A 25,305-nucleotide genomic window follows, 5' to 3' on the forward strand; every position below is an offset into this window, starting at 1 on the left:
AATTTTGTAACTATTTACATAACAAAATTGTTATTGTTGTCATTACCGCAAGAAGACGAAATGAAATTTCACTAAAAAAGTTAAAGGTCGCGTTCCAAATGGCGCGTAAAAAAAATAAAAATGTGTAATAACCGTGAATTATTTGCGAGTACAGCGCATCTCTGTACTTTCGCCGTTTCAGTTTGTTGTCCTATGTAGCTGTTCTTTAGTTTACATGTACTTTAGTGCAACAAAAACTGCCGGTTCGGCTGCACGCTTGGTTGTGTCGCTCGTACTTTCTTTGCTTTCGAGAAGGAGAAAAGAACAAAATCACACTGGTTTGCAATATTTTTTGAACGTTTTTATGATAAAATTGTGTTTTAGTGATGTGACTTGAATCGATTGATTTGTCGATAAAGTGACTTTTAATTGAGATTTTGATTGACTTAGAAGTTGTGTTGAGGTAAGTAATTTATTTGCCTTTTTTAGTTTATTCCTGATTATTCATAACATAGAAATTTCTGCTTGTCATCTAGGTGCAGAAGCAACAATAGTTTAAAATAAAAACTATCGTTACACTCTTGCTAGCAAAGATTTTCTTTTACTTAATTTCCTAAATCGACCTAATACCAGATTTCTGGTTTTCCAAAATAATTTGCTCCTGCAATATATTTTAAAATAATTTTTGCAAGCGGCTTAGCCCGCGAAATTATAACTTTAACTGCGATAGCGGAACAGACACGATTTTCATACAATCTTTCACCCCCCCCCCCCATTATAGTCTTTTGGGGGTTTATTTTTAGAAAAAAAAAGTCTAATTTGGAACGCCAAACATCATCAAAATCGGTCCATCAGCGGTTTAGCCGTGAAAGCGTACAGACAGACAGATAGACAGACGCGCATAATATTAGTATGGATATTGTAAGTACACAATACTTATAATTACTTAACGTGTGCTTTACATATTCTTTGTTTTAATTCAACTCCATGTAAAGTGGAATGGCACAGTCATTAAGTATTGTAATTTAATCAGTGAAAAGGTATTTCATACAAACACTTGCGTATGACAACTTACACCTGTATGTACTTAGGTATAAGTACATTCTTATTTATTCATTGACCTATTTATATAGTCAAGTGACTATAGCATAAATTAATTCGCAATTAAGTTCTTGTAAGTAAGAATATTATTTCGGCTGTTTAAAATCAAAACCAAGTATGATTTCTTATTTGTTTACTTTTTAGCTATAGGTACTAAATACAGATCCATAGTCACGTCTTTATTCCTTACGGGGTAGACAGAGTCAATAGTTGCGAAAAGTCGGAAGGTCACGTTTAGCTGTATTGTATTACTAAGTAAAAAAATAAGAAATAAAAATAACAATTTTTTTTTACATAAACAGCCGATTTGTCAGTACGAATATCTAATGGCAATTACCATAATTAAGTTGGATCAAATGAGTAATGCAAACATAGCTTTCCTATCCTTCACTTCATTCCATTCATTCCAATAACGGAGACCCCACGCAAACACTAAAACATCATGTTTTTGTACAAACATTTTAAAAATAGATTCTATAAAATCCCTGAGGTTCAGAGAAAAAGTGAAGCTCCTATATTTTGAGATATTCAATAAGATGTCATTGCATTATAGAAGAGTTTATTCGATACTAAATTATAATTTAAATAGTTATTTAAAGGCTTGGGAGATACGGGTGACAGAGCAAGACTAACAGGGTAAAAGTACGTAGTGTATGATTTTCACAGTTCAACATATTCTCTAATACTCTCCAAAAAAATAACTCATTTATATCTGTAGTTAATTTTTTACATCGTTGCTTGGATGGAACAAGGCTAAATAAGTATGCTAGCTAGCTGCGCCCTGGAATTTCTGAATAATGTGTTATCCCAGGTTATATTCTACCCGTGTACCAAATTTCATAACAATCCATAAAGTAGATTTTGCGTGAAAGATTAACTAAAACATACATCTTACATCCTCACAAACTTTCTCTTACTTAGTAGGAAGTAGGATTTACAGACTTTAAACCGATTGGTTGGAAATAGATGTGCTGATTAGCAATCGGACCCACAGTGGGTCACAAGCATGGAATTAGTAGGTACACCGAAGTACTTACTTAAATCTATGATCACAAGTTGTAACCGGTAGTTCATTCTCACACTGGCATTCCTTGTTTATGGATATTAAAATCATGACAGCTGCATCTGCGAGATGCACAGAAGCTCAATGGCAGCAATTGGATATGTGACCAAAATTATCTTGAGATCCTCCGCGCTTCGGAAGGCACGTAAAGCCGTTGGTGCCGGTTGTATTTGCAGTCGTTAAAACCCGCCAATCCGCAATGGGCCCGCGTGGTGGGTCATGGACCAAAACTCCTTATCCATCCGTAAAGAAGGCAAGTGCCCCAGCAGTGGGAACGTTTGATGGCTGGAATGGAACGGCTGTTGATGATAACTGCATCACAAGAAATGCTAATTACTAATCCTGCACGGCTAGTAAATTTAAAACACAATGTGTGTCATAGAATAGAAAGTTTCGGATGAAATGGATACATACTATTTATATATTTATCAAGTATATAACTGTCGTTCTAGTATATAGCTAAGTAGTTTTAAATATATCTAGATTTTTGGCTACAGTTTTTTAGGATTTTTTTTGCTATATCTGTAAATTTTTCTTCACGTTATTAATTTGGGGTCTTTTGTAAGGAAATTCAAGATTTGTCGATGTTTCCTTGCCTACTTACTTAAATCTGCTTTTTATAGATTGTCTAGGAGCGATAGAAAAATTGTTCGTAAAGGTTAGTCAAGGGAAATGTGTACAATATAAAAATTCGTCAAAGAATAGTCGGCTAAACCCAGGCTTAGCCGTAACATACCTAATAATATTGTAATATGACTTTGTGGAGGATTCTGGAGTGGAACATAAATAACATAGGATATTAATACTTCACATATATTATTTTCAATTTTTCATACTTTTGACAATTACAACTCGGTTGCCTAGACTCCATAAGGGCGGCCAACGTCTGCATTGTCCGACCGTGTATGTAAGGCTGCCTACAACTTGAGGTGTGAATCGTTATAGCAACATAAACCTCAAGATTTCTATGGTGACAAAGATTTTTCACTTATAAACTGCCATAATAATATTGATTTCCATACAAATATGCTTTTGTACAAGGTTTAAGACTAAACCCCACTCGACCACGTGAAGTGAAGTGAAGTGAAGGATAGGATATTATATAAATTTGGTACATGGGAAGAAAATAACCTGGAATAACATATAGTGTAGGTATTTTTTATCCTGAAACTCCCGCGGGAGCGAAGCTTCTGGCTGCAACAAGTTTTCTTATAAAGTTCCTAATGTGGCATAACTTGTCAAGAATTTTTTTCGCTAAGAAATAAAAGAAATCGATAAAAATGTTATGATAGCGCTAGTGTGCGGGTACGTAGCGCCTTAAGTAGTATGCAAATATTCCGGTTGTATAGGTACTTGTGTACCAGTAGTACATGATTAAGTAATTATAGGTCTGTACGTATGTTATACCTACACGCTTAAAATATAACCATTTGCGTAGTTTTAGCGACGTGAAAACAAGAAGATATTTTGTCACGCGGATTCGTTTCTATTTTATCTTAATGAGGGAAGTACGAATAACACACAAGACACAAGCTACTAAGGCGAGTGGAACCGCGAGATTATATTTTTGAAACGACACGAAAATATCGTGAGGAGACCTGCAAATTGGTGGACAGTTTAGTTCACTATTTATGTACGTATTTATGCGACTACTTAATTCCCACTAAATGACGGTAGGAAGTCCTAAAAGTTACGTTAGATACCTTTAGGCGAGTTGTTAAAATCTCATCGGTGTTAGCAATAACACATAATATTAAGTTGTAGATTTTAATTTGTGGTTATTAAAAAATAAAAATCCATTAAGTAAAATCGCGGCGAAATCGTGGACAAAAGCTAGTAAGTATTAAATTAAAAAGAAATTTATTGAATAAATCCCATTAAAATGAAAGCAGCTATCTGACCCGTGCCTGAACCCGACCATGTATTTAAATTGATTTTGTTATCTTTGCCTTTGGGCGGGGACTAAAAATAGAAATTATAACCTATGACATTTCGAGTATTTTTCGAGGACCCATAAGTTTGGACTGATAAGTTACTTCTCATGTCTGTTACTATTGTAGTTTTCAAGTACCTACCGTATTAGTATCAAATGTGATTGAAAAACGGAGTATAGGCAAGTTTTAAATGTAAGAATAATGAATTGATTTGAGGTTAGATATTATTTTATTGTTAGTCGTACTTAGGTAATATTTGTTTACTTCCGTTTAAATTTTGTTATGTTGTACAAAAGTATTTAAAGTTGCCACCGCTTTTTAACCAAAACAATCGATTCGTCTAAGATATGTTTCATTTGGCACACCAGATAGTGGTCCTAATTCGGTTTTACGCCATGACAAAAACTTTTTCAATTCGTCTCAATTCGAGCTTTTACATTTCATTAGGCTGGGTTTAATTGGTAGGTATGATAGTAACAAAAAAAGAACGCCTATTTTTTTATTATACCTATAAAAATATCGATATAGTTACGACGATGCATTCACTTTTCCCATCTCTATTAGAGATAAATACGATTTCTCTAATTCTTAATTTAAATCTTCAAACCATAGACCAACAAAAAAAAAATATCGGGGTGGAATGGGCTTTGAATTTAAAATTTGCAGATTTTCGTTGCCAAAATTAAATTATTGAAAATTTTAATACTAAAATCATATTATATTTAGATAAAATCTATCCAAAAAACAGAAATTTATTTGAGGCCGTCGTTACTTACGCATCCTTACATAATAATATTCGTCTTCATGCGATTTTCACGAATAGATAGTATAATTCCTTATCTGTGTTCCGAAGGTTTAGGTGTTAAAATATGTTTTACCGGCATGGGCCGTTAGTAAAAAATAAATACCTATTTATGAACAAGACTTCAGTTCCTTTGCCTGTCACATTCAACTTTTTTCTCGCCAATTTCAACACATGACGAAATCTTATTTTCTCCTTGACAATGCGCCAACGCTCCAAACACCTTATCACCCTTTAGATTACTAAAGTAAGTACTTACAATACTAAGAAAAATACTTTAATTAAATTCTATGCCTTCATCACTGACCAATGACCATCAATCATCGTCATCAATGAGAACTTAAAACAATATACCACCTTTTCACGGTACACGAGCGTGTGCCGTGCGAATGTCATTGTTATGAGGCTAATCCTAAACAATTGTGACCTCGCCGTCAGCGGTCAGTGCACCCCGCAAGGTTTCAGGTTCGATTCCTGGTAAGCGAAACATTTAGGTGTTGCGGCTTCGCCCGCGTAAATTTCCCACGGGAATGAAAGGTACCCCACCTTAAAAATAACTGTACCCCTATGTAAGTAACCTCTGCCTATTATTTTTCATCTTAACTAATATTATAAATACGTAAGGAAATTTGTTTGTTACCTCTAAGCTATATTTACTCAAACAATCTTCATTGAAATTTTGCATACGTGTAGTGAGAAGCACGGAGAAAGACTTAAGAATATTTTCATCCCGAAAAATAACTGTAATTAATAAAATATTACGCGGGAAAAGCTAGTTTCCAATATGGAGTTTTTTTTAGCGAATCACGGTCTTGGGGCGTCACAGCTCCGGATTAATAGCAGGAGGAAGACAACTTCTTTATCCCTAATTTCCAACGAGAGGCCTACAGTAATCGTGTGAAAAGTAATTAAGACAAAGAATAGGTGATTACAGGGAAACCATTTTACTATGTAGGAACTTAAATTTCTAAATAATACAATACATATGGAAGTAACAAAGTGTTTACTTTAATTATTGTGAACCGTCGACCGCATCTCAACTCAAACTTCATGGATCGTCAATGTAGAGGACCGGACAAAATAAAAATTAATCTCTGGCTTTACGCGGAGACGTTGCGTCTCTTGTTACTTGCACATACAGCCAATAGCAAATAAAGTTACCCCCTGCGTGAAACTCTATGGCGCGGCAATAGAGGCGAGTATGCAATGAATGTGGCGCAGTGGTCAAGTTCTTGCCACTGAACCGAGAGGTCCCGGGTTCGATCCCCGGTCGGGTCATGATGGAAAATGATTTTTTTCTGATTGGCCCGGGTCTTGGATGTATATCTATATAGGTATTTGTTACAAAATATAGTATCGTTGAGTTAGTATCCCATAACACAAGTCTCGAACTTACTTTGGGGCTAGCTCAATCTGTGTGATTTGTCCTAATATATACTAGCGGCCCGGCCCAGCTTCGCTCGGATAAAACCATAATAAAACTTTGGGATTATTCGTTATTTCTTTTCACCCTCACTACCCTAAAGGTCAAATTTTACAAAATCCTAAAGCACGGGTTTCATTATTTTTTGTTGCATAGCATTTGTGCCAAGTTTAAAGTAGATCAGTAAAGATTTTCATTATTTTTCATACAAACTTTACCCCCAATTTTTACCCCCTTAGGGGTCGAATTTTGAAAATTCCTTTTTTATTTCTTATCTGAGCACTACGTAATGACCTAAAGCTACTGCCCAAATTTCGCGTTTGTAGCTTCTATGGTTTAGACTGGGCGTTGATCCATCCATAGCCATCCGTTGTGCTCGTGTGACAAGGCACAAGCAACGGTTCCCTATGATTCACTTATCTCAGTCCACTTCCCGCCGTTACATGGCATTATAGAGAAATACTGTAATCTTCTTAATGCTGCAATTGTGTGCCCAACGCGCGTAAAACATATGTACACTGTCACTAAATAACGTGAGAATAGGCTATGTGAAAACTTTTATGCCGGCTCCACAGTCTGGCGGACTGGGTATTGTAATGATACCTACTCCTTCATCACATTTTAAAAACCTCTTTATTGCATGTCGAACAAAGAACAGAAAACCCAACAAGATTTTATTTGATGTTTATTTTGACGCAGTCAGGCCCTGGAGCTGAGTATTAAATGTTATCAGATAATAATATATTTTAATTATTAGCGATCCCAATCGCTACATTGCGGCGACAGTGTGGAGCCTACAATAATCAATTCGCCGAACTCACGCCGACGCGAATGCGTGAGCATTGCGTAGTTAGTACGAGTGATTTTATTTACCGCAATTACAAACCAGCAATTTACACTGAATTCGCCGAAGTTTGAACTGTTCGGCGAATTGTTGTTGTTGCAAGGATTCTTTACTTCGATATTGAAGCAAGACATAAGTCGGGCTAATAATAGGGGCTTTGCTCTTGTGGGAGTTTTGGGATAAAAAGAATCCTCCTATGTGTTATTCCAGGTTATATTCTATCCGTGTACCAAATTTCATAACAATCCGTCCAGTAGATTTTGCGTAAAAATATAATAAGCATACTCTCACAAACATTCGCATTTATGACATTAGTAGAACATTATATTCAATTGATTTACTGTAATTGAACTCGACAATGGAAATACGATTATGTGATATTGTGAGAGATAAAAGCGTGACGCTTCCGGATTCTGTAAATGCAGTGAGATGCACGTGCACCCGCTAACAACGAGGATGTGGAGTGGAACACTATGCTGTCTCCACACGACGTACGCCGGCGCGAATGGACTGAATATACACTTGCTGCTGCGGTGAAGTTTGTTGCGCCGCTACTTCTTCATGAGAGTGTGGTCTGAGGGCCCACTTCTTGAGATTCTATGAATATAATTGTGAAAGTTGAAATTTGATTTTGTGAATCAGAATATATCTAAATACTAAGCGAATTACGGATTCACTTAAAATGTCGCCAAAAAATAACTTAAAACTAAGTCTGTTTTAATTTTTTTTTTGGTCTTTATTGCATATGATGATGATGATGATGATGATTGATTGATTGATTGATTGTATATGATGCTAAGATGAAATGTATTTTATTGTTAAACTTCTTTAAAATATTAGGAATCTTTGGCCGATATTCATTATTATTTCAGTTAAAATGTTGTTACCTTATGGATGAGGAACTCGGGATAACGCCCAAATGAGACAGAGAGATAAGAAGCTTATTGGCATCAACTGAGACACATATATAAAACAATTAAAAGTTGTACATGCTAGATAGAGATAAATAATAATAATAAAATTGTTTTCGTGACGTTATGTGCCGCAGTGATACAAATTGGATACAAATCAGTGGTGGAATTGCTCAAGGAGAAAACACTGATTTTCAGCCATCGCCATAAAAGGACACATTGAGATTATCCATTGTGCGTATTACGCCCCGTATTGCCGTGTTTCTTACCAAAAATTCGGGTACCAATCTTACTCGAGAAACCCATCTATATCATTAAGAAGTATATGTTTGTGAGTTGGGTAATCTCCGAAACTACCGATACATAAATATAGAACCGATTTCAAAAATTCTTTCACCAATAGAAAGGTACCTTATCCAAGATTGCTATAGCCTATATTTTATCTCAAAAATCCCACGGGAGCGAAGCCTTGGGCAACATCTAGTACTATCATAATAAAGAGGTAAGCCTTTGTGAGTTTGTATGTTTAAAGCGGGTAATCTCCGAAACTATCGAACTGATTTCAAAAATTCTTTCACCATTAGAAAGGTACTTTTATCCAACATTGCTATGGGCTATATCTCAAAATTCCGGTATTCCCGCGGCGAGTTTGCAATGAATTTGGGTAGGTTGATGTGCTGTTGACTTTAAATACTTACGCCTAAGTTAAATGTTATTTTTCAAAGTGTAAATCTTATTTTTCAGGTCAAAATGTTCCAATACGAGTATGAGAAGCGTCCGCCATCATCTACCTCCTGCGAGAGCCGAGCCACCATGACCACGGACTGGAGCAGAGTATACCCCACTGCTGGGACCAGCGGAACCAGTGGGGCGAGTGGGGTGAGCGGTAATACGGCTGCGAGGCGCCCCCTGCCGCCGAGGCCAATTGTGTGTGACAGGATTCCTGCGAAACCCACCGTAAGCTTCACATAGTAGGCAAACGCGCGTTTGACACCCTTGGTGTTGCAGGCGTTGATAGGCTGCGGCGACCACTTACCATCAGGTGTGATGCCTGTTTTCCTGCTTCGTAGTATTAAATACAAATAGCAAGCTTTAACATAAAATATTGATACAAAATGGGGGTTTTGAGACGCGATAGGTGACAGAATGTATGAAATTTGGCTATATAAAGAGTAAAAACTCATTGAAATCGTCAGTTTTATAACGCGATAAACAATTTATATTTGTACAACACTGTATGTGTACAGACCTTCTTGTTACATTTGTTCTTTGTAATTATAATGAAGATATTACAAATATTTTTTCTTCTGATTAAAGTGTATAATAAATTGTGACATCATATTGTCTTATTGTCATCTACATAGTTATTCTGATTTGGCAAGTTAGAAATAGCTAATCCATTGATAAAATAAATATTTATTTTATCTATGAGCTAACCCTAATGCTAACTAATATTATAATTTACTAGCTGCGCCCCGGGACTGCGCTCCCGTGGGAATTCTGGGATAAAAAGTACCCTATGTGTTATTCCATGTTGTATTCTACCCGTGTACCAAATTTCATAACAATCCGTCCAGTAGATTTTGTGTGAAAGTGTAACAAACATAGGTACATCCTCGCGAACTTTCGCATTTATAATGTTGTAGGATAGTGACGTAATTAGGATAGAAAAGTAAGTAGATAGCTACTTATAAGTAATTTGAATCTACTATGAAGCAACCGGGGACCACGTAACTGCGGAAAAACTAATAGCGGCGCTCTGCGCAAGCGCAAGTAACCTGTGATAACATAGGTTGAGCAACGCATCGACGTTTCTTAACTGTCGGACGGGATTACTTCGAAAATAAATATCTTCTTCAATGTCGCATTGCTAATGGCTGAGGGTCGTGGTTATTACGTGGAATGAAACACACACAACAACTTTCTTGGCATTATCTTACTTACTTTTTATCACGAAATTCCCACGAGAGCGAACGCCCGGGGCGCGGCTAGTATATTAGTAAACAAAATGCGCTTCCCGCTGTATGATTCGGTATACATTGCTGGGTTTTCATTGCGGTAAACAAAAGCACTCATACTAACTACGCAATATTCACGCATGTGTCCGAGTTCAGCGATAATGTGGAGCTGGCACGAAGTGGCTTCCCCAACAAAATAGCGTCAGAATGTTGTTTTCACAAATTTTGTTATGCAAAACCTTTGGGGTAAAAACTTTATCTATATTAGGACAAATCACACAGATTGAGCTAGCCCCAAAGTAAGTTCGAGACTTGTGTTATGGCATACTAACTCAACGATACTATATTTTATAACAAATACATATATAGATAAACATCCAAGACCCGGGCCAATCAGAAAAAGATCATTTTCCATCATGACCCGGCCGGGGATCGAACCCGGGACCTCTCGGTTCAGAGGCAAGCACTTTACCACTGCGCCACCGAGCTCGTCAATCTGTAGCATAGTTTTTGAGATACAGGCGGGCCCACAGACCACACTATGAGGACTTAGGTCCTTTCGTAAAACATTGTAACTCGCCTATTTGGCTTTCACAAAATCTAATTCCAGCTTTCACAATTCTATTGGAATGTTCACTAAATCCCAAGCATAATTTCATAGAATTTCAATAAGTGGACCCTCAGACCACACGCACATCCGAATGCAAATCGAGTATGCGAACTTTAATTATCTTTTCGAAATAAACAATATTTTTAAAATTACAAGAGAGGTCAGTAACCTAACCTCAGATCACTAGGCCATGTACACATTATGGTCATTGTGCAATTCAGAAACTGTTATATCATGCACTTTCAAACCTAGCTACCACCAGCCACGATACGAGAATGATGTGGTGGCTCAGCTCAGAGTAGGGTAAACAAATTACCTATTTTACAATTAATGAAGTATTAGACCAAACAGAGATGGCATTGTTGAGCGATAAAGTGCAACTACCTAATAATTTTATAGAACACTTAAATATATATAATAAATAAAAAAATAAAATAAAATATGTTTATTGGGTATCTATGAATTACAATGGTTGTGCGTGTTGCTGGAGCCTCCTTTTAAGCAAAAATATGCTTGTGCCAGGAGACTCCGCTCCTTCCTTCCTATGTTATTTAATTTAATTCTAGATACAAATCACAATAATTTCATTAAATTATACACTTTCAATACATTAACACAATAGAAAATAATTTTAAATTTAAAAGAGGCTTTTTGCGGACCCTGCTTCCTCGGTTGGTGCAACCAAGTGTACGCTTGCTATGATAACACTAGTATATTTATTAAATTACAATTTTATACCTAATCATCATATACAATAGTATTTAGATATAAATATAATGAGTAATAACTTGTTTGTGTGTAAGTTATGAGGGAGGATCACTAATGAAAGCTTCTATTTCTTCATACATATATATATTATTATTTCATTAATTCGACGAAAAATTTGTTTGCGCAGGTCCCTTTGAAAGTGTGGATCGTCGCAAGCGCATCGTGCTTCGCGGTGTGCGCGGCGCTGGTGCTGGCCACCGTGGTGCTTACCAGGTGGGGCGCCGGCCAGACCTACACTGCTGAACTGTTTGACAATCCTGTGAGTTAAATCAAAATTAAATTTATACAGAAATTAGGCCTTCACAGGCACACTTTCACGTCATATTCTAAATTAAATGATATTTACCAAAGCTACAAACTACTAGCGTTTCGGAACGATTATATTGGTTAGATCGGTTATATTTCCCTCATCTCCTTGGGTTTCATTCACGACTGTGACGCCCAAAGCACCGAGTCCGCGTAAAACACGTTGAAATTTTGAAGACTTACCTAGATAGATAGATAAAACTTTATTTGTTACTGATTCACATAATTACAGACAAAGAAAATACAAACTAAAAATATTTAAAATTTTGTGCCATTAAGTAACAAAAAGACTCAGCTCAGCGATATATTACCCAGAAGAGTAACAGCTGATTTTCAGCTGGCACCTTTGAGGAAGCTCGGACGAGAACTGAGGCAGTGATGAATGTCACAGACTATAACTTAGACTAATAATATATACTTAGTTTCATATGCATTAAAGGTTAGCTCTGATTTTATGATCGGCTTTGCTTAATGTGAACCCTCGTTGAGAATGCGGTTGTTGCCTGACAGATTTTGTTATTATGTAGTTAATCGTTGCCCTAACAGTGACCCAAGGCTGCGGTGAGATAATAATATATCAATTATATGACAAATCACTACACAGTATAAAACAAACAGTCGCTTCCTTCTGTCTGTACCTATCTTTAAAAATACGCAACAGATTTTATAGATTTTTACGTTTTATATCATTTGATATTAAGGTCATTTTAAATCACATTTACAGGAGCCAGTCTACTCGAATCATCCAAAATACACACAAAAAGAAACGCCCACAAAACAATCGTCAACAGAATACACAGAACAGACGGACGATATCCAATTACCGATATTAGAGAAGTTGCCAATTTTCAAAAACGCCATCGTAATCCGCGATAGAAAAGCTAATCTTGCGTCTAAACCTCAAATACATCCAATACACGAAAGCATAGAACACGAAGAAAGAAGAATCGAAAAGAAACACGAAGCGAAATTGCCTCTAGAAGACAACACAATACCAGATTTTAAACCAACACTGCCTGATATATTCATAAATAAACATAAAAATATCAGACTATCCGATGGTTACGTGGCTGGACTGCGCAAACAAGATGATTACAATGACTATTACAATGACGAAAATCTATACGACGATTACATTCAAAGTAATACAATGATTAGTTATTTAATAGAGAAAGTGCAAGAATTACATAATTGGTTAACATCAGATCCAGATTTTGTTGTTAACAACAAAAATGGTACTAAAAAAGCTAGCGATCAATTTGGACAAGTATTAAAAGCGTTGAACGAAAGTATTTTAGAAGGGAACGTATCAATAGTTTTGGCCAAATTGAGAGATATCTATTTTGGAGATAATTATACTGTGTCTAATAATTCAGGGAAGGTTATATTGAATACGACAGATCTATTATCGTTCGGGATATTGTCGTTGGATGTGATGTTGCTGCATAATATTCAGCTGATGGCGTGGGAAAATCAGGTATGTTAAATTTCATAGAGAGCTCCTCTGATGTCGTTTGTGTGACATTAAAACTGTGAGAGTGTGACAGTGAAAAAGAAGCGGCGCGACGTGGTATTCAGCCCTTGTACTTTTCCAAATTGTATTTCTGTAATAAATAATAATAATGTACTTAAATTTATGTATACAGGGTTACTGGTATCGAACGCAAAACCTCCTAAAAACTACTTGGGTACATCGAAACAAGCAACTTTTATTCTACGACTTTTATTCTATGATTCGTAGTTCTTTTTTCATATAAAAAAAGAATACAATCTTATTTGCGATTCTACACATGTTAACTGTATGTAATAGCCGAGCGACACGAGACAGTGCAGTAGCGTTATGTAGCGGAATTTGTAGAAACGACATTAAAACTAAAAACAGATTTTTTCAGTTTAGACAACAGTCATAGCACACAAGATGTTAGTCTCTATTTACCTTATGCGCCTTTGGAAGGTTTAAAGGTTATGCGTTAGATACCGTAAACAACCCTGTATAATTTAAAAAAGAGTAATTAAATAATTTTAAAATGGGATTTTTTGGAAAGTTTTATAAATAAACCCCATTGAGTTTGAACTCATTTTATAATGAAGACCTCCCTTTGTCGACCTCCGTGGCCTAATGGTTATCACGGCGGACTGATACACTGGAAGTCCCGGGTTCGATCCCCGTCAGGTCAACACGGAAAATGATATTTTCAGATTGACCTGGGTCTTGGTTGTTTATCTATATATGTATATTATTAAATATAGTATCCTTGAGTTAGTAATCCATAACACAAGTCTCGAACTTACTTTGTGGCCAACTCAATCTGTGTGATTTGAAATTTTCGCGAGATTTTATTACAGACAGACAAACGGACATGTATGTGAAACTGAATAAAAGCTTGTGAACTCTCGTTTATCAGGAGGCGACGCGTCTAAAAATGCTGAAGGACCCAAACGTGTTCGCTTTCAACGCCCTCTTCATGGACCCTAGCAAGATTGAAGGCATACAGAACGAGATATCAGCGTCCACACAGCGCTATGACACTGACGACGGCGCTTTGACGTGAGCTATATACTGGGTTACTGGTATCAAACGCAAAACCTTCTAAAGACTACTTGGGTACATCGAAACGAGCAATTATTATCGTGATTAAGCAATTGTTATCGACTGATGCGTGAGCAATTATTATCGAATTTTCGTGATTCGTAGTTAAATTTCATATAAAAGAAAATACAATCTAATTTGTGATTCCACACATGTTAACTGTATGTAATAGCCGAGCGACACGAGACAGTACAGTAGCGTTATGTAGCGAAATCGAACATAGAGTTAACGTTTTATAGAAACGACATTAAAACTATTAAGGTTTAAAGGTAAAGGTATAAAGGTTTTTTTGTATTTATTACGTTTAGACACAAAGATGTTAGCCTATGTGTACCAAAGGCTCATAATTATGCGCCTTTGGAAGGCTATGCGTCAGATAACAGTAACCCTGTATAGTATATACATTTCGTAAAAATAATGTCAGATGCCTTTAGGCGACTTGAAAATCTGACACCAGTATTTTCTTTATCTCCCATGTACAGTCAAGCTACTCCGCAGCACATCAAGTTACTCCGCATGAACCTCTATGTCGCGGTAATAGCGACGAGTTTGCAATGTATTTGGGTAGGTTGATGTGCTGTTGATTGTAAATGTCCCATGTAGTTTTAACTGTAAGTGAGCTATGTCTGTACATAGAAAAATAATTATGGGGTGTCTTCATGATGTTTGTTCGCGCATCACGTAAAAACTAATGGATGGAATTTGATGCTGTTTTCACAGTTATATAGCGGAAGATCTAACTTAAAACCTGATATAGGTGTCATCGCGATACGTTGCTGTTATGAGCGGACACGCAATAAACGCGGGCGAAGCCGCGGGTAAAAGCCAGTGAAAAATATATCTGAATCTTCTGCTCCTTCTCTTACACGCAAAATCGACTGGGCCGATTGTTATGAAATTAGACGGGTAGATATAATCTGGAATAACACATTATGAAAGAAAGAAATAAAGTTTCTTCCTTTCTAACCTGGAAAACCACATAGAGACATTGTATATATGTATTTGTTATAAAATATTGTAACGTTGAGTTAGTATCCCATAACACAAGTTTCGAACTTTCTTTGCAGCTAGCTCAGTCTGTGTGATTTGTCTTAATATATTTATTTATCTCGAAATTCGAAGGAGCGAAGCCGCGAGCCGCAGCTAGTAACTTATAATATCTATACAACGCTAAAATACGAGGGAAAAGTGATACGCAGCGAACCAATCAATTGCGGTGTGGTTGTCGACGCGTCACAATAGCGCACTGTGATTGGTTAGCTGCGTCTCACTTCGAATCGACTCGACGATGAGATGTAAACAGAAAATTCGCATAATGCACACAGAACACGCCAGGCACTCCGTCAACAAGACCTGCATAGCGACATTGACACTCGAGTATTCTATGCCTGACTCGAGTCAGCACTCTGTTGGCGAATGTTTCTCAGAGCGTTTCGAAAAGCTGCGTCTATCATTACCATTTTTCAAATTTTAACAAAGACAACAATCAGTTTTGCTATCTGACTTAAAACTCATTAATAGTATCACTGTGGTAATGTCAATTCCACGAATGATTGATTTTGGAAATTATTCCTTGCATAATAAGAAGGTTGACAGATGACTTCGTGGTCGGAGCGGTCGAAACGAAACGCTCTGAGAATCACAAACTGCTCAAGCGTCGACTGGGAGCAGTTCACAACACTTGAACATCACATCACGTCGCAAGTAACTGACAGTATGCCAAATAACGGTCAAAGTCAGGAGAAGTGAAAATGATTTGCCAAGTGTGAGTGATGTGAGTTTCGAATTTTACGGAATCGTTAAGCAAGTCAAGGTCAGGAGAAATGAAAGTGATTGCCAAATGGGAGTGAAGTGCCATTCGAATTTTACAGTATCAACACGGGCGCTAGCGTTCTGGACAACATTTTGGAGATCGGCGCGAGCTCGGCGCGGGCGGCCATACACCTCGGACGGGCTTACAGGAATACGAAGTGAGCTGTGGAATAATCCTATTAATAATACCACTAAATCTAACATTTTACTTGGGGTAAAAATAAATTTTTTGTATGTATGTTTGTAACGCGATAACTATCGAAGCCTTGGTCCGATTTTGATGAAATTTTAAAGTTATGCAGGATATGCCAATAGAATTTTTAAGTACACGGGGCATCAAAATCGATTCAGTCGTTTTTGAAATATTCAGAATTTTGTAAAGCGGCGAACATTTAGTATTATAAATGCGAAAGTTTGTGAGGATGTGTGTGTAACTCTGCGAAGTTTGTTACTGTTACACGCAAAATGAAACCTAGTGTATAAACTGGTAGAATATAACCTGGAATAACATAGAGTGTACTTTTTATTCCGAAATTCTCACAGAAGCGAAGCTACGGGGCGTACCTAGTGTATTGTAATCATGTACTTATTTATGAAATTTGGTACACGGGTAGAACATAACCTGGAATAACACATACCTGTCAAATACATTTTATTCTGAAATTCTCACGGGTGTAAAGCTATGGAGTGCAGTTTGTGTATTATAATTATGTATATAATGTTTTCAGATTCAAATTTTATTGCAAATCACAAGGTATATTAGCTTAATTATTGTTGTCAGAGAGATCTTATTTCATAACAACCCTCTTTTTGCGGCACGGGGTTCTTTATCATGCATACCAAACACCTGTGATACCAAATAAAAAAACAGACAAATTACCGCATAGCGTGGATTACATTACTTACAAAAATTTGTGTTAAAAGAATGTAATATCTTGCAGGCTGGCCCTCAGCCACGCTGCGCACGCGCCGCAACGACCGCTCAGGGACTCGCGGCGAGGTAAATTATAATAATAACTAAATATATAATCTATACTATTATTATAAAGAGGTAAGCGTTTGTGAGTTTGTATGTTTGAAAACTTCTTTCACCATTAGAAAGGTACATTATGCAAGATTGCTATAGGCTATATTTTATCTCAAAATTCCCACGGGAGCGAAGCCCTGGGCAACATCTAGTCTATAATATGATTATAAAGAGGTAGCGATTGTCAATTGGGGTAATCTCCGAAGCTACCGAACAGATTTCAAAAATTCTTTCACCATTAGAAAGGTACACTATCCAAGATTGCTATAGGCTATATTTTATATCAAAATTCTCACGGAAGCGAAGCCCTGGGCAACACTAGATTTTGATTGTATGAAATAGATAAATAATCGTCTTTACAAACAGCAGTGTACACAGAATTGGACTGCGTGTGGCTGGTGTACTGCCGTAACCTGATCGCCAGCAGCAAGCTTCCCGCGCCGTACTCCACCATGGCGAAGATAAACGGGTACACTTCCAATTGAATTCAGGCTCCAACTTAAAATCTGTGCATTGCTCTCCTAGAGTAATATCACCACAGAGTTGTGGCCTGTTTAGACTGCTGCGGCACACACACCCATAACCACGTTTTGTTTTTTTTTATCTTAATTTTCATTTTTGGTTATTATGTGTGTGTGTCTGTAGTTTTTTGAATTAACTTATTTCTATTCTATTCTATACTAAATTCTTCTTCTTTCTCTTCCTCATTATATGAAATATAATAAACCAGCTTTCACCCGCGGCTTCGCCCGCGAGTGTTATTCTGCGAAAGCGGAACACAAACTTTCACCACGCATTATAGTCAATGTTTGATCGGAATATATTGGTTACCAAATTTCATCAAAATCGGTCCAGAGCGCTTTAGCCGTGAAAGCGGAATAGACAGACAGACAGACGTTCGCATTTATAATATTAATATTGATTAGGTAGGCGGTAGTGTGCGGGCGGAGAGTAATAACCTAAGCTGAATTTAGTCGAATACTATAACAAACAAACAACAGTCTAGCGCCAGGGACACAGGGAAACAGAGAAATGGGGAGACAGGGGACTGTGGTACTGTGAGACAGTAAGGCAATGGGACTGTGGGACAATGAAACAATGGGACAATGAGACGGTGGGACAATGAGACAGTGGGACAATGAATAATCCAATCCCTGCCACTGTTCCACTGGGACACTGGGATGGGATTGTTTTTTTATGTGTTCTTTGTTTGTACTAATATCCTACCTCTAATTTGTAAGAATTTAATATAATTTTAAAAATTAAGTATTATTTAAAAAATATATGAAACTAAGTACAAGTATAAATATTTATTAAATTAATTTAAATGAAAAATTGATATTTATAATACCTACCTACATATTCTTTTGTAATAAAGTTATGACAAACATACATACAGTGTAGCGCTGCGCGTGTTGTGGGGCGAGCTGCCGCTGGCGGGCGCGGCCGCGCTGCCCTGCGACCGCATGTTCCCCAGGTACTTACCTCCTACACTACACGCGTGTTGTTATTGTATACCTTCTAGCTTCCAACAGAGGCTGCGCCCGCGTCAATTTCTCTGCGTAAACGCAACAGACATGAGTTTCATACAAACTTTCACCCCCAGTTATAGTTCTAGGAGAACTCAAGAAGCCACAACGCTTCCCCCACCACCACACATTGCACTGAGCAATGTGTACTCGGTAGTGAAGCGCTGGGAAGGAAGTAAGTATGCGCCGAATGTGGCGGCGTATCAAACTTTTTTTTTTTATAATTATGGACAAATCACACAGATTGAGCTAGCCCCAAAGTAAGTTCGAGACTTGTGTTATGGGATACTAACTCAACGATACTATATTTTTTAATAAATACATATATAGATAAACATCCAAGACCCGGGCCAATCAGAAAAAGATCATTTTCCATTATGAGCCGACCGGGGATCGAACCCGGGACCTCTCGGTTCAGTGGCAAGAATCTTACCACTGCACCACCGAGGTCGTCAAACTTAAAACTAAACGCTGCTCGGGGAAGGCGCGCGGCGCGCGGGCGCAGCTTCTCTCCCCAGGACTGAACCCATCAAGCCGTCGGCGCATGGACACTTCGCGTTTTTAGTTATTCTATTTTATATTTGTATTAACTTAAATAAATATAGTTATTTTGCCAACAATATTTGGTATTTTTACTGGCTCTCACAAACCGAGTGATTACGACGATTCCCAGCGCAATGTGTGGTGGTAGGGGAAGCGTTGGGGCTTCTTAAGTTCTCCTACATCGTCATTTGTGGGTTGATTTTTGAAAATAATGTAGTTTATGTTTGAACTGGGTTCTTTAACTGTAATATTTATATTAACATCAAAATCGGTGAAGCAGTTTAGCCGTGCAAGCGAATAGAAAGACGGACAGATAGATAGACAAAATTTCGCGTTTATAATATTAGTATGTATTCTAAGTGAAAGGCATTTATTCAGAAATAATTTTTTTTCCGGATGAAAGGTACCCTATGTCCTTCTCCATACTTCAAACTACATGTGTGCAAGTCTGTCACTCAAATTTCATGAAGATTGCTTGAGTGAATAGAGTGTGAAGAGGTAACAAACAAACCTACTTTCGCATTTTTAATATTAGTTAGGATCTTTCTGACTTTTTTATAAGTAAAATGACAGTGACATTTAAAAAAATAAAACATATCACTTTTACAGATGCAGCAAAGTGAATGCCGCCGGCGTGGTGCTGGACGCCATAACGCAGCCGCTGAGGAAAGCACAAGTTAATAGAGCACGGTGATTTTTTACAACAAATTGACTGAAACAACTTAAACTTATTGCTACGAAACATACAAACGTAACACGTCATTATGTCCACATTATCTCTTTTCCCCATATCTTTATACGGTAATTGAGAAATCCTAATACCACAAAATAAAATAAATAAATAATTAAAACTAAAAAAAGGAAAATTTTTGTATACGACTTTTGTTATTGTTAGTTGATGTTAGTCTCTATGTACCTTATGCGCCTTTGGAAGGTTTTTGTAACATATTGTTGTAATTCATAATTAATTTATTTGCAAACATGTACAGCATAAGGATTACATAATATTGTGCAGTTAAATATGTAACTAATACCTTTGTATAGCTTTTTTTGTGTTCCCAGAGAGTTACTCCACTCCCCAGGGTAGTGTATTGCACATAAAATGCTTAAAAACTAGGTTACAATATGCATAATTACATTTTGAACCTGCTATTTGATACAAGTTAAAACTTCTGTATAGTTAAAGCCGTCTGCATCGGTAGGTACCTCGCTCTCATCATATCAGCCGTCAAACAGGGAATTACATTGTTGTGTTTTGGATTGAATTAGGTTAGGTCAGTGTGATTACAGGGTACTGTGGCAAAAGATTCCTGGACATAAAGTAGGCAACGCGCGTTTGACACCCCTAGTGTTTTGCACGCGTTGATATGCTGAAGTGACCACTTACCATAAGGTGGGCTTTATGCTACCTACTTGGTAGTTTAAAAAAAATATACTTAGTTAGCTGTAGTCGTGAAGGAATAAGTACAAAAATACTTTTTACTTTAATTAAGCAATATGCATATATATATATATTTTTTATATAAATAAAAATGCATTTTTTTAATCTAAGTACTTAGGTATATTTGATTTTTATAAAGTTTGCAATGCTGAAAAAAAACTTCATTTAAATATTTTTTTTGAGTTTGAGTTTAATACAAGATTTATTTTATTTTTACTTTGCTTTTGGCATGTAACGAATTTTTTATTTTATTGAAATCTTTTTTTATTATTTCTTTGATGATGATGTTAATGGATGGATGGATTTTAATGTGAAGTAGGTACTTATCTATTTGTTGTTAAAGTAAAGCTTACAGTCTGTAAAGAAAGTGATGGAAATAAATGACGGCGCTGTGTCCTGTCGGCCGGCAACACTGGGCGTTTATCAACCAATGTTGATCGTTCTATTTGGTGTTGCAATCGCAAAAAAATATTTATCGTCAAAAATATGTTTTCTTCTCTTTGTTGACAGTCTGTACTGATTTTGATAAACTTAGTTTAGAAGATCTATAAGCACCATTAATTTAGATTATTATAATAAGTAACACAGATGTCGACGATCAAATTAAATAGAGTTATTTATTCGGAAAGTGGGTGCTTAACTTATATTAAAAGAATTACATCAGGACCGATCACTGAAAAACATTTCAGTGATCGGTCCTGATATAATTCTTTAAGCAACAAAATATAATGTTTTCGAAATAAAAGCAAATTCGTAGGATTCAGCTGACGTCATAAGCAAGGGGCTTCGTTCGACTATATTGATAATTCGCAAAATTTGACTTTCATATTACATTAAATATTTTGTTTAATTATCCGTTCCAATACTAAACACTCAATGTTGACCGCGGACGAGGGGGGCGGGTGAGGTGGGAGGGCAGCGCTAACGCAAAGACGTAAACATGGAAGTACGAATGTAAGGACACGACAATACAAGGTGACTTTTAATACATTGGTAATAATTTGTTTACATGCTCAGTCCATGATTCTGAACAACTGTCAGTATGGAAGTAACTCCGAAATCGCGAAAAAAAATTAGCTGTTCTATACAAAATTAAATAGGTACTTACCTATGTTTCAAGTTGTTCAGTACCGTCGACTGAGCATGTAGACAAAATGACGCTTATGTATAACAAATCACACAATCACACAACTTTTAAAAACATTTATATCTAAAGTTTAACGAGTTTTAATATAACTGAATGTCATATCAAAACTCGTTAGAACAAACGTTATTGTTTACGATGTCAGCTACCTACATATGCTAGGCTGTAAAACCGTTTGGCTGTAAATTAGTTTTGCTCTTTCTGAAATATTTATAGACAACATAATGAATAACAAGCGAAACTTATGTATTTTATGTTAAGTACTCTCTTTCCGACCAAAACAGACTAACGTGTCGTTATAATTTAAATCGCTGGATACGGCCTACAATACATATATTTATGTGTAGATGAAAGCGTGATTATATACTTAAGTCCAGTCTAAAGTAAATATAATAATCATAAGTTAATATTGAATCGTTAATGTTATGTTTAAATGGACTGAAAATAAAAAATATTATATGTTTTCCTTATTTTTATTTCGTCATCTTGTACAAAATTTTACATATTCACATGTGGTCCATGTTACGTTTTTCACCTTTTCCCAAGTAATATAATAGGGATTTTATTAATTTCGATATTGTGTAATGGTGCACTTTGAGTGTGTCAAACGTTTCAATCATCTCGATATCATCCCATTTCAAAGCGTTTCCGTCCATGTCGTTTTTGAAACGAACTAGATTTTTCTCCAAAATGTCCAAGTTTGCCATTAGGTAACCAATTTTAAACGCATTGACGTTGTAATATTCCTCCTTAACAGCGATTAAACTTGACATTTTCTTCTTCAAATCATCAAGTATCTCCTTAAAATAACTTGCCAATTTATATCTAAACACGTTTGTACTTCTTCTACCATTATCCGTTTCATTTTTCGTGTCTACTTCGCGTTTTACTCGAACACTTTTTAAACTATCTCTCGGCACGTTTAAAAGTACATAATCATTGTTGTTTTTGCTGTTTAAATTATTATTTAATTCAATTATTACCTCGGTTAGTTTGTTAATTGCCTCGTAAATGTTTGTGTTGTCTGTGGCATTACGATTTGTGAGTCGCGGCAACACGAAATTGTCATACAAATGTTGCGACCATCCAGTGTTACGTCTAGGTCCGTTTGAATTGGGAAAAAATGACGTTTTTAATTCTGAAGTTGAGTTAGTAATACCATCAGTAGTGTCTTCTTTCCTTGTCCGTGCTGCCGGATGATCGTTATTAGCTTTCTTAATTCTAAACACTTTCTTGAACCAATCCATTAGACCTCTTCTTGCGTTCTCGATTCCATCTGATGTATCATCAATGTCTCCATCGGTTTCTTTCAAACTTTCAGTATTTTCGTTTTTGTCTTCGGAATATTTGTCTTGTGCTATCGATGTGTCGTCATTATAACTCCGCCGAGCATTATCACGAAGATGAATGGTTGATAAAACGCTAGTAATAAGCGAAACTGAAAATTAATTTTAGTTACTTCTTTCTCTCATCTCTGCATGATCCCGGTTGTGTTCGGGGTTGTGAAGCCGCGAATTCCGGGGTTAACGTAAAAAAAAATATTAAAATTTAGAAGATTCGTCTGTGATTTTACAACCGGCCGCCTGTCTGACGTCAACCCACTCTATTTTTGCGCATTCGCTTTGGCGCCGCCGTTCCACCTCACCCCCTTCGACCGCGAACCACATAGAGTAATTAGCGTTGGAACGGATAATTAAACATACATTTATTTATGTATGGAACTAAAATTAACTAAAATTAGAACAAATGACGTTGATTGGTCGGTTGGTTTAAAAATAACACTATTCGTATTCGGCATGGCTGAGGAACTTGGCTATTACATGAAATGTCACACACAATATTTTGCAATATTCTGACGTGAATGAGAGACATACACGTTTATAATATTAGTATGGATTAATACTTACTTAAAATGATTCTAATCATAATTTACAGACATAAAGCTGACATATTAATTCAGCGCATTGGATTCGAGAGTAAATTTGATTGTTTAGTCGAAAAAGTAGACGCAGATTCACATAAATTGCTTACATAAGTGATTATAATTTCTGACATGCATTATCCAGTTGAAAATCAATTTTCTTCCAATTTAAATTTAAGGTTATTTTACACAGAAACCTATAAGTACGACTTAATGTCTATTAACTATCCAAAAACTATCTTCATATTTCACACTTCTTCACCTTCTTCTCTGTCTTATTCTTCAACACTTGTAAATGTTCAGTGTTGATCTCCTCACACGCCATCATATTTCTTCTAGATGTCAGGTCAGACCTGCGCTAGGAAAAGGCGTCGTGTTTGTTTCCAATCAATTCTATTCTTCAAGTCAATTCTATTCTTAGTCAGTTGTAGCCTTCCCGTATCGAAGGCCGACAGTTCGTCGCACCTTCGGCGTGTCCTGCGATCTTTTCCCATCAGTCGGGACCCAAGCAACAAGAAATAAAATCCTTAATTAATTCTAACGGGAATTTGTTTTGTTCGACCGCGTGAGTGAGGTCACCTCTCTCCCTAATCTTCGCGTGTTGTATTCGAAGATGTGACGCTCCAAAGCCCAGGGTTAGCGTAAAAAAATTGCTATGAAATTTGGAAGCTTTGGCTATGATTTTACAACGGGCCGCTTGACGTCAACTCTCTTTGGGAATGTTATGGTTGCCTATCAGGTTGTTAAGGCTGTCCCTTAGTCGCCTCGTACGACATACGGAGGATATTTAGTGGTCTAGTGCGGAATCGCACGCCACTGTTAGTTAGCTGGCGTACTTTTTGACAATTCTAGGTATGTTTTAGAATTTCAAATTCTGCGATAGAGGAATGGCTAAACTCACGTTTAGTCACAGCGTTTAGTCTAATCTAAGCACTCGCGTTATATAATATCGACAAGTTTTAGAAATGGAGGAATAATGCGCTGTCTTTTAACTTGTAAGGTTAAAGCGTATTATATCTCAAGTATAAATATTTGAGCCATAATGTTATGTAGCATACTGTAAGGTTATGGTCATAATTTTTAAGCATAACGTTCTTACGCATAACGGTTCACGCTTTGCCATCCAGTCTGGAAGCAGACCGGAGGCAACGGCTCTCCGTCTTATTTCGGCCGCAGAGGATAGGGACAACAGATTGCGCACCGCAATACCGGCAATCCTCCTCCTCTGCGGCCCCACCGACCTACATGTTCCGCGCCATGGCCGCGCCTGGTCGCGGAGTATAGGAAGAGCGGCGCACCGTAATACCGACACTCTTCCTCCCCCGCGACCCCTACCACGGCTGTGAGAGTAGAGGGCTTAGCCCCCTTCTCTCACAGCCACTGAGCCAATCGGCTCTCCGACCTGGGTTACCCGACATGGGTAACCCACCGACCAGGTTGCCAGGACATTTGCCAACGGCTAACAAGACCCCTAAACGGGGAGTTGACCATAACGTGGCGAACCTAACCTAACCTAAAAGTTTACACCACATTCACCCGTAGGTATGCCAAAGTGGACTGGTCCATCTCACTCTATTTTAGCAAAAAATAGTTCTCTAT

The 25,305-nt window shown here is 37.0% G+C and overlaps 2 protein-coding genes and 1 long non-coding RNA gene across 5 annotated transcripts; 1 reads left to right on the plus strand and 2 right to left on the minus strand.

Annotated features, from left to right (window-relative positions):
- The first annotated feature begins 205 nt into the window (after positions 1-205).
- On the plus strand, positions 206-22,248 carry LOC128682285 (uncharacterized). 3 transcript variants are annotated; one of them, XM_053766918.2, is made up of 10 exons: positions 206-442; positions 8,802-9,014; positions 11,521-11,652; positions 12,424-13,176; positions 14,105-14,247; positions 16,161-16,259; positions 17,043-17,101; positions 17,495-17,597; positions 18,528-18,605; positions 19,810-22,248. In XM_053766918.2, the coding sequence occupies exons 2-10, from the start codon at positions 8,808-8,810 to the stop codon at positions 19,892-19,894; spliced, it is 1,659 nt and encodes a 552-aa protein (XP_053622893.1). In that variant the 5' UTR covers positions 206-442; positions 8,802-8,807; the 3' UTR covers positions 19,895-22,248. The 3 variants fall into 3 exon arrangements, with proteins under 3 accessions (XP_053622893.1, XP_053622894.1, XP_053622895.1); XM_053766919.2 differs by having other exon boundaries at positions 17,498-17,597; XM_053766920.1 differs by having other exon boundaries at positions 17,507-17,597.
- LOC128682304 (uncharacterized) lies at positions 7,608-9,399 on the minus strand. The gene is made up of 3 exons (XR_008406108.1): positions 9,307-9,399; positions 8,849-9,000; positions 7,608-7,743 (listed from the first exon to the last, which is right to left on the minus strand). It is a non-coding gene; the product is annotated as an uncharacterized LOC128682304 (long non-coding RNA).
- On the minus strand, positions 22,240-23,827 carry LOC128682295 (uncharacterized). Its single transcript, XM_053766936.1, has 2 exons — positions 23,693-23,827; positions 22,240-23,223 (listed from the first exon to the last, which is right to left on the minus strand). Exons 1-2 carry the CDS (start codon positions 23,709-23,711, stop codon positions 22,292-22,294), a joined length of 951 nt encoding a protein of 316 aa, XP_053622911.1. The 5' UTR covers positions 23,712-23,827; the 3' UTR covers positions 22,240-22,291.
- Positions 23,828-25,305: the final 1,478 nt, after the last annotated feature.

Source organism: Plodia interpunctella, chromosome 29 (assembly GCF_027563975.2).
Source record: "Plodia interpunctella isolate USDA-ARS_2022_Savannah chromosome 29, ilPloInte3.2, whole genome shotgun sequence".
Lineage (NCBI taxonomy): Eukaryota > Metazoa > Arthropoda > Insecta > Lepidoptera > Pyralidae > Plodia > Plodia interpunctella.

Coding starts and splice junctions, on each gene's coding strand:
- LOC128682285 (XM_053766918.2), top strand. CDS start 8,808: ATGTTCCAATACGAGTATGAGAAGCGTCCGCCATCATCTACCTCCTGC. Junction 9,015..11,520: donor GGATTCCTGCGAAACCCACC/GTAAGCTTCACA, acceptor TTGTTTGCGCAG/GTCCCTTTGAAAGTGTGGAT. Junction 18,606..19,809: donor TGCGACCGCATGTTCCCCAG/GTACTTACCTCC, acceptor TCACTTTTACAG/ATGCAGCAAAGTGAATGCCG.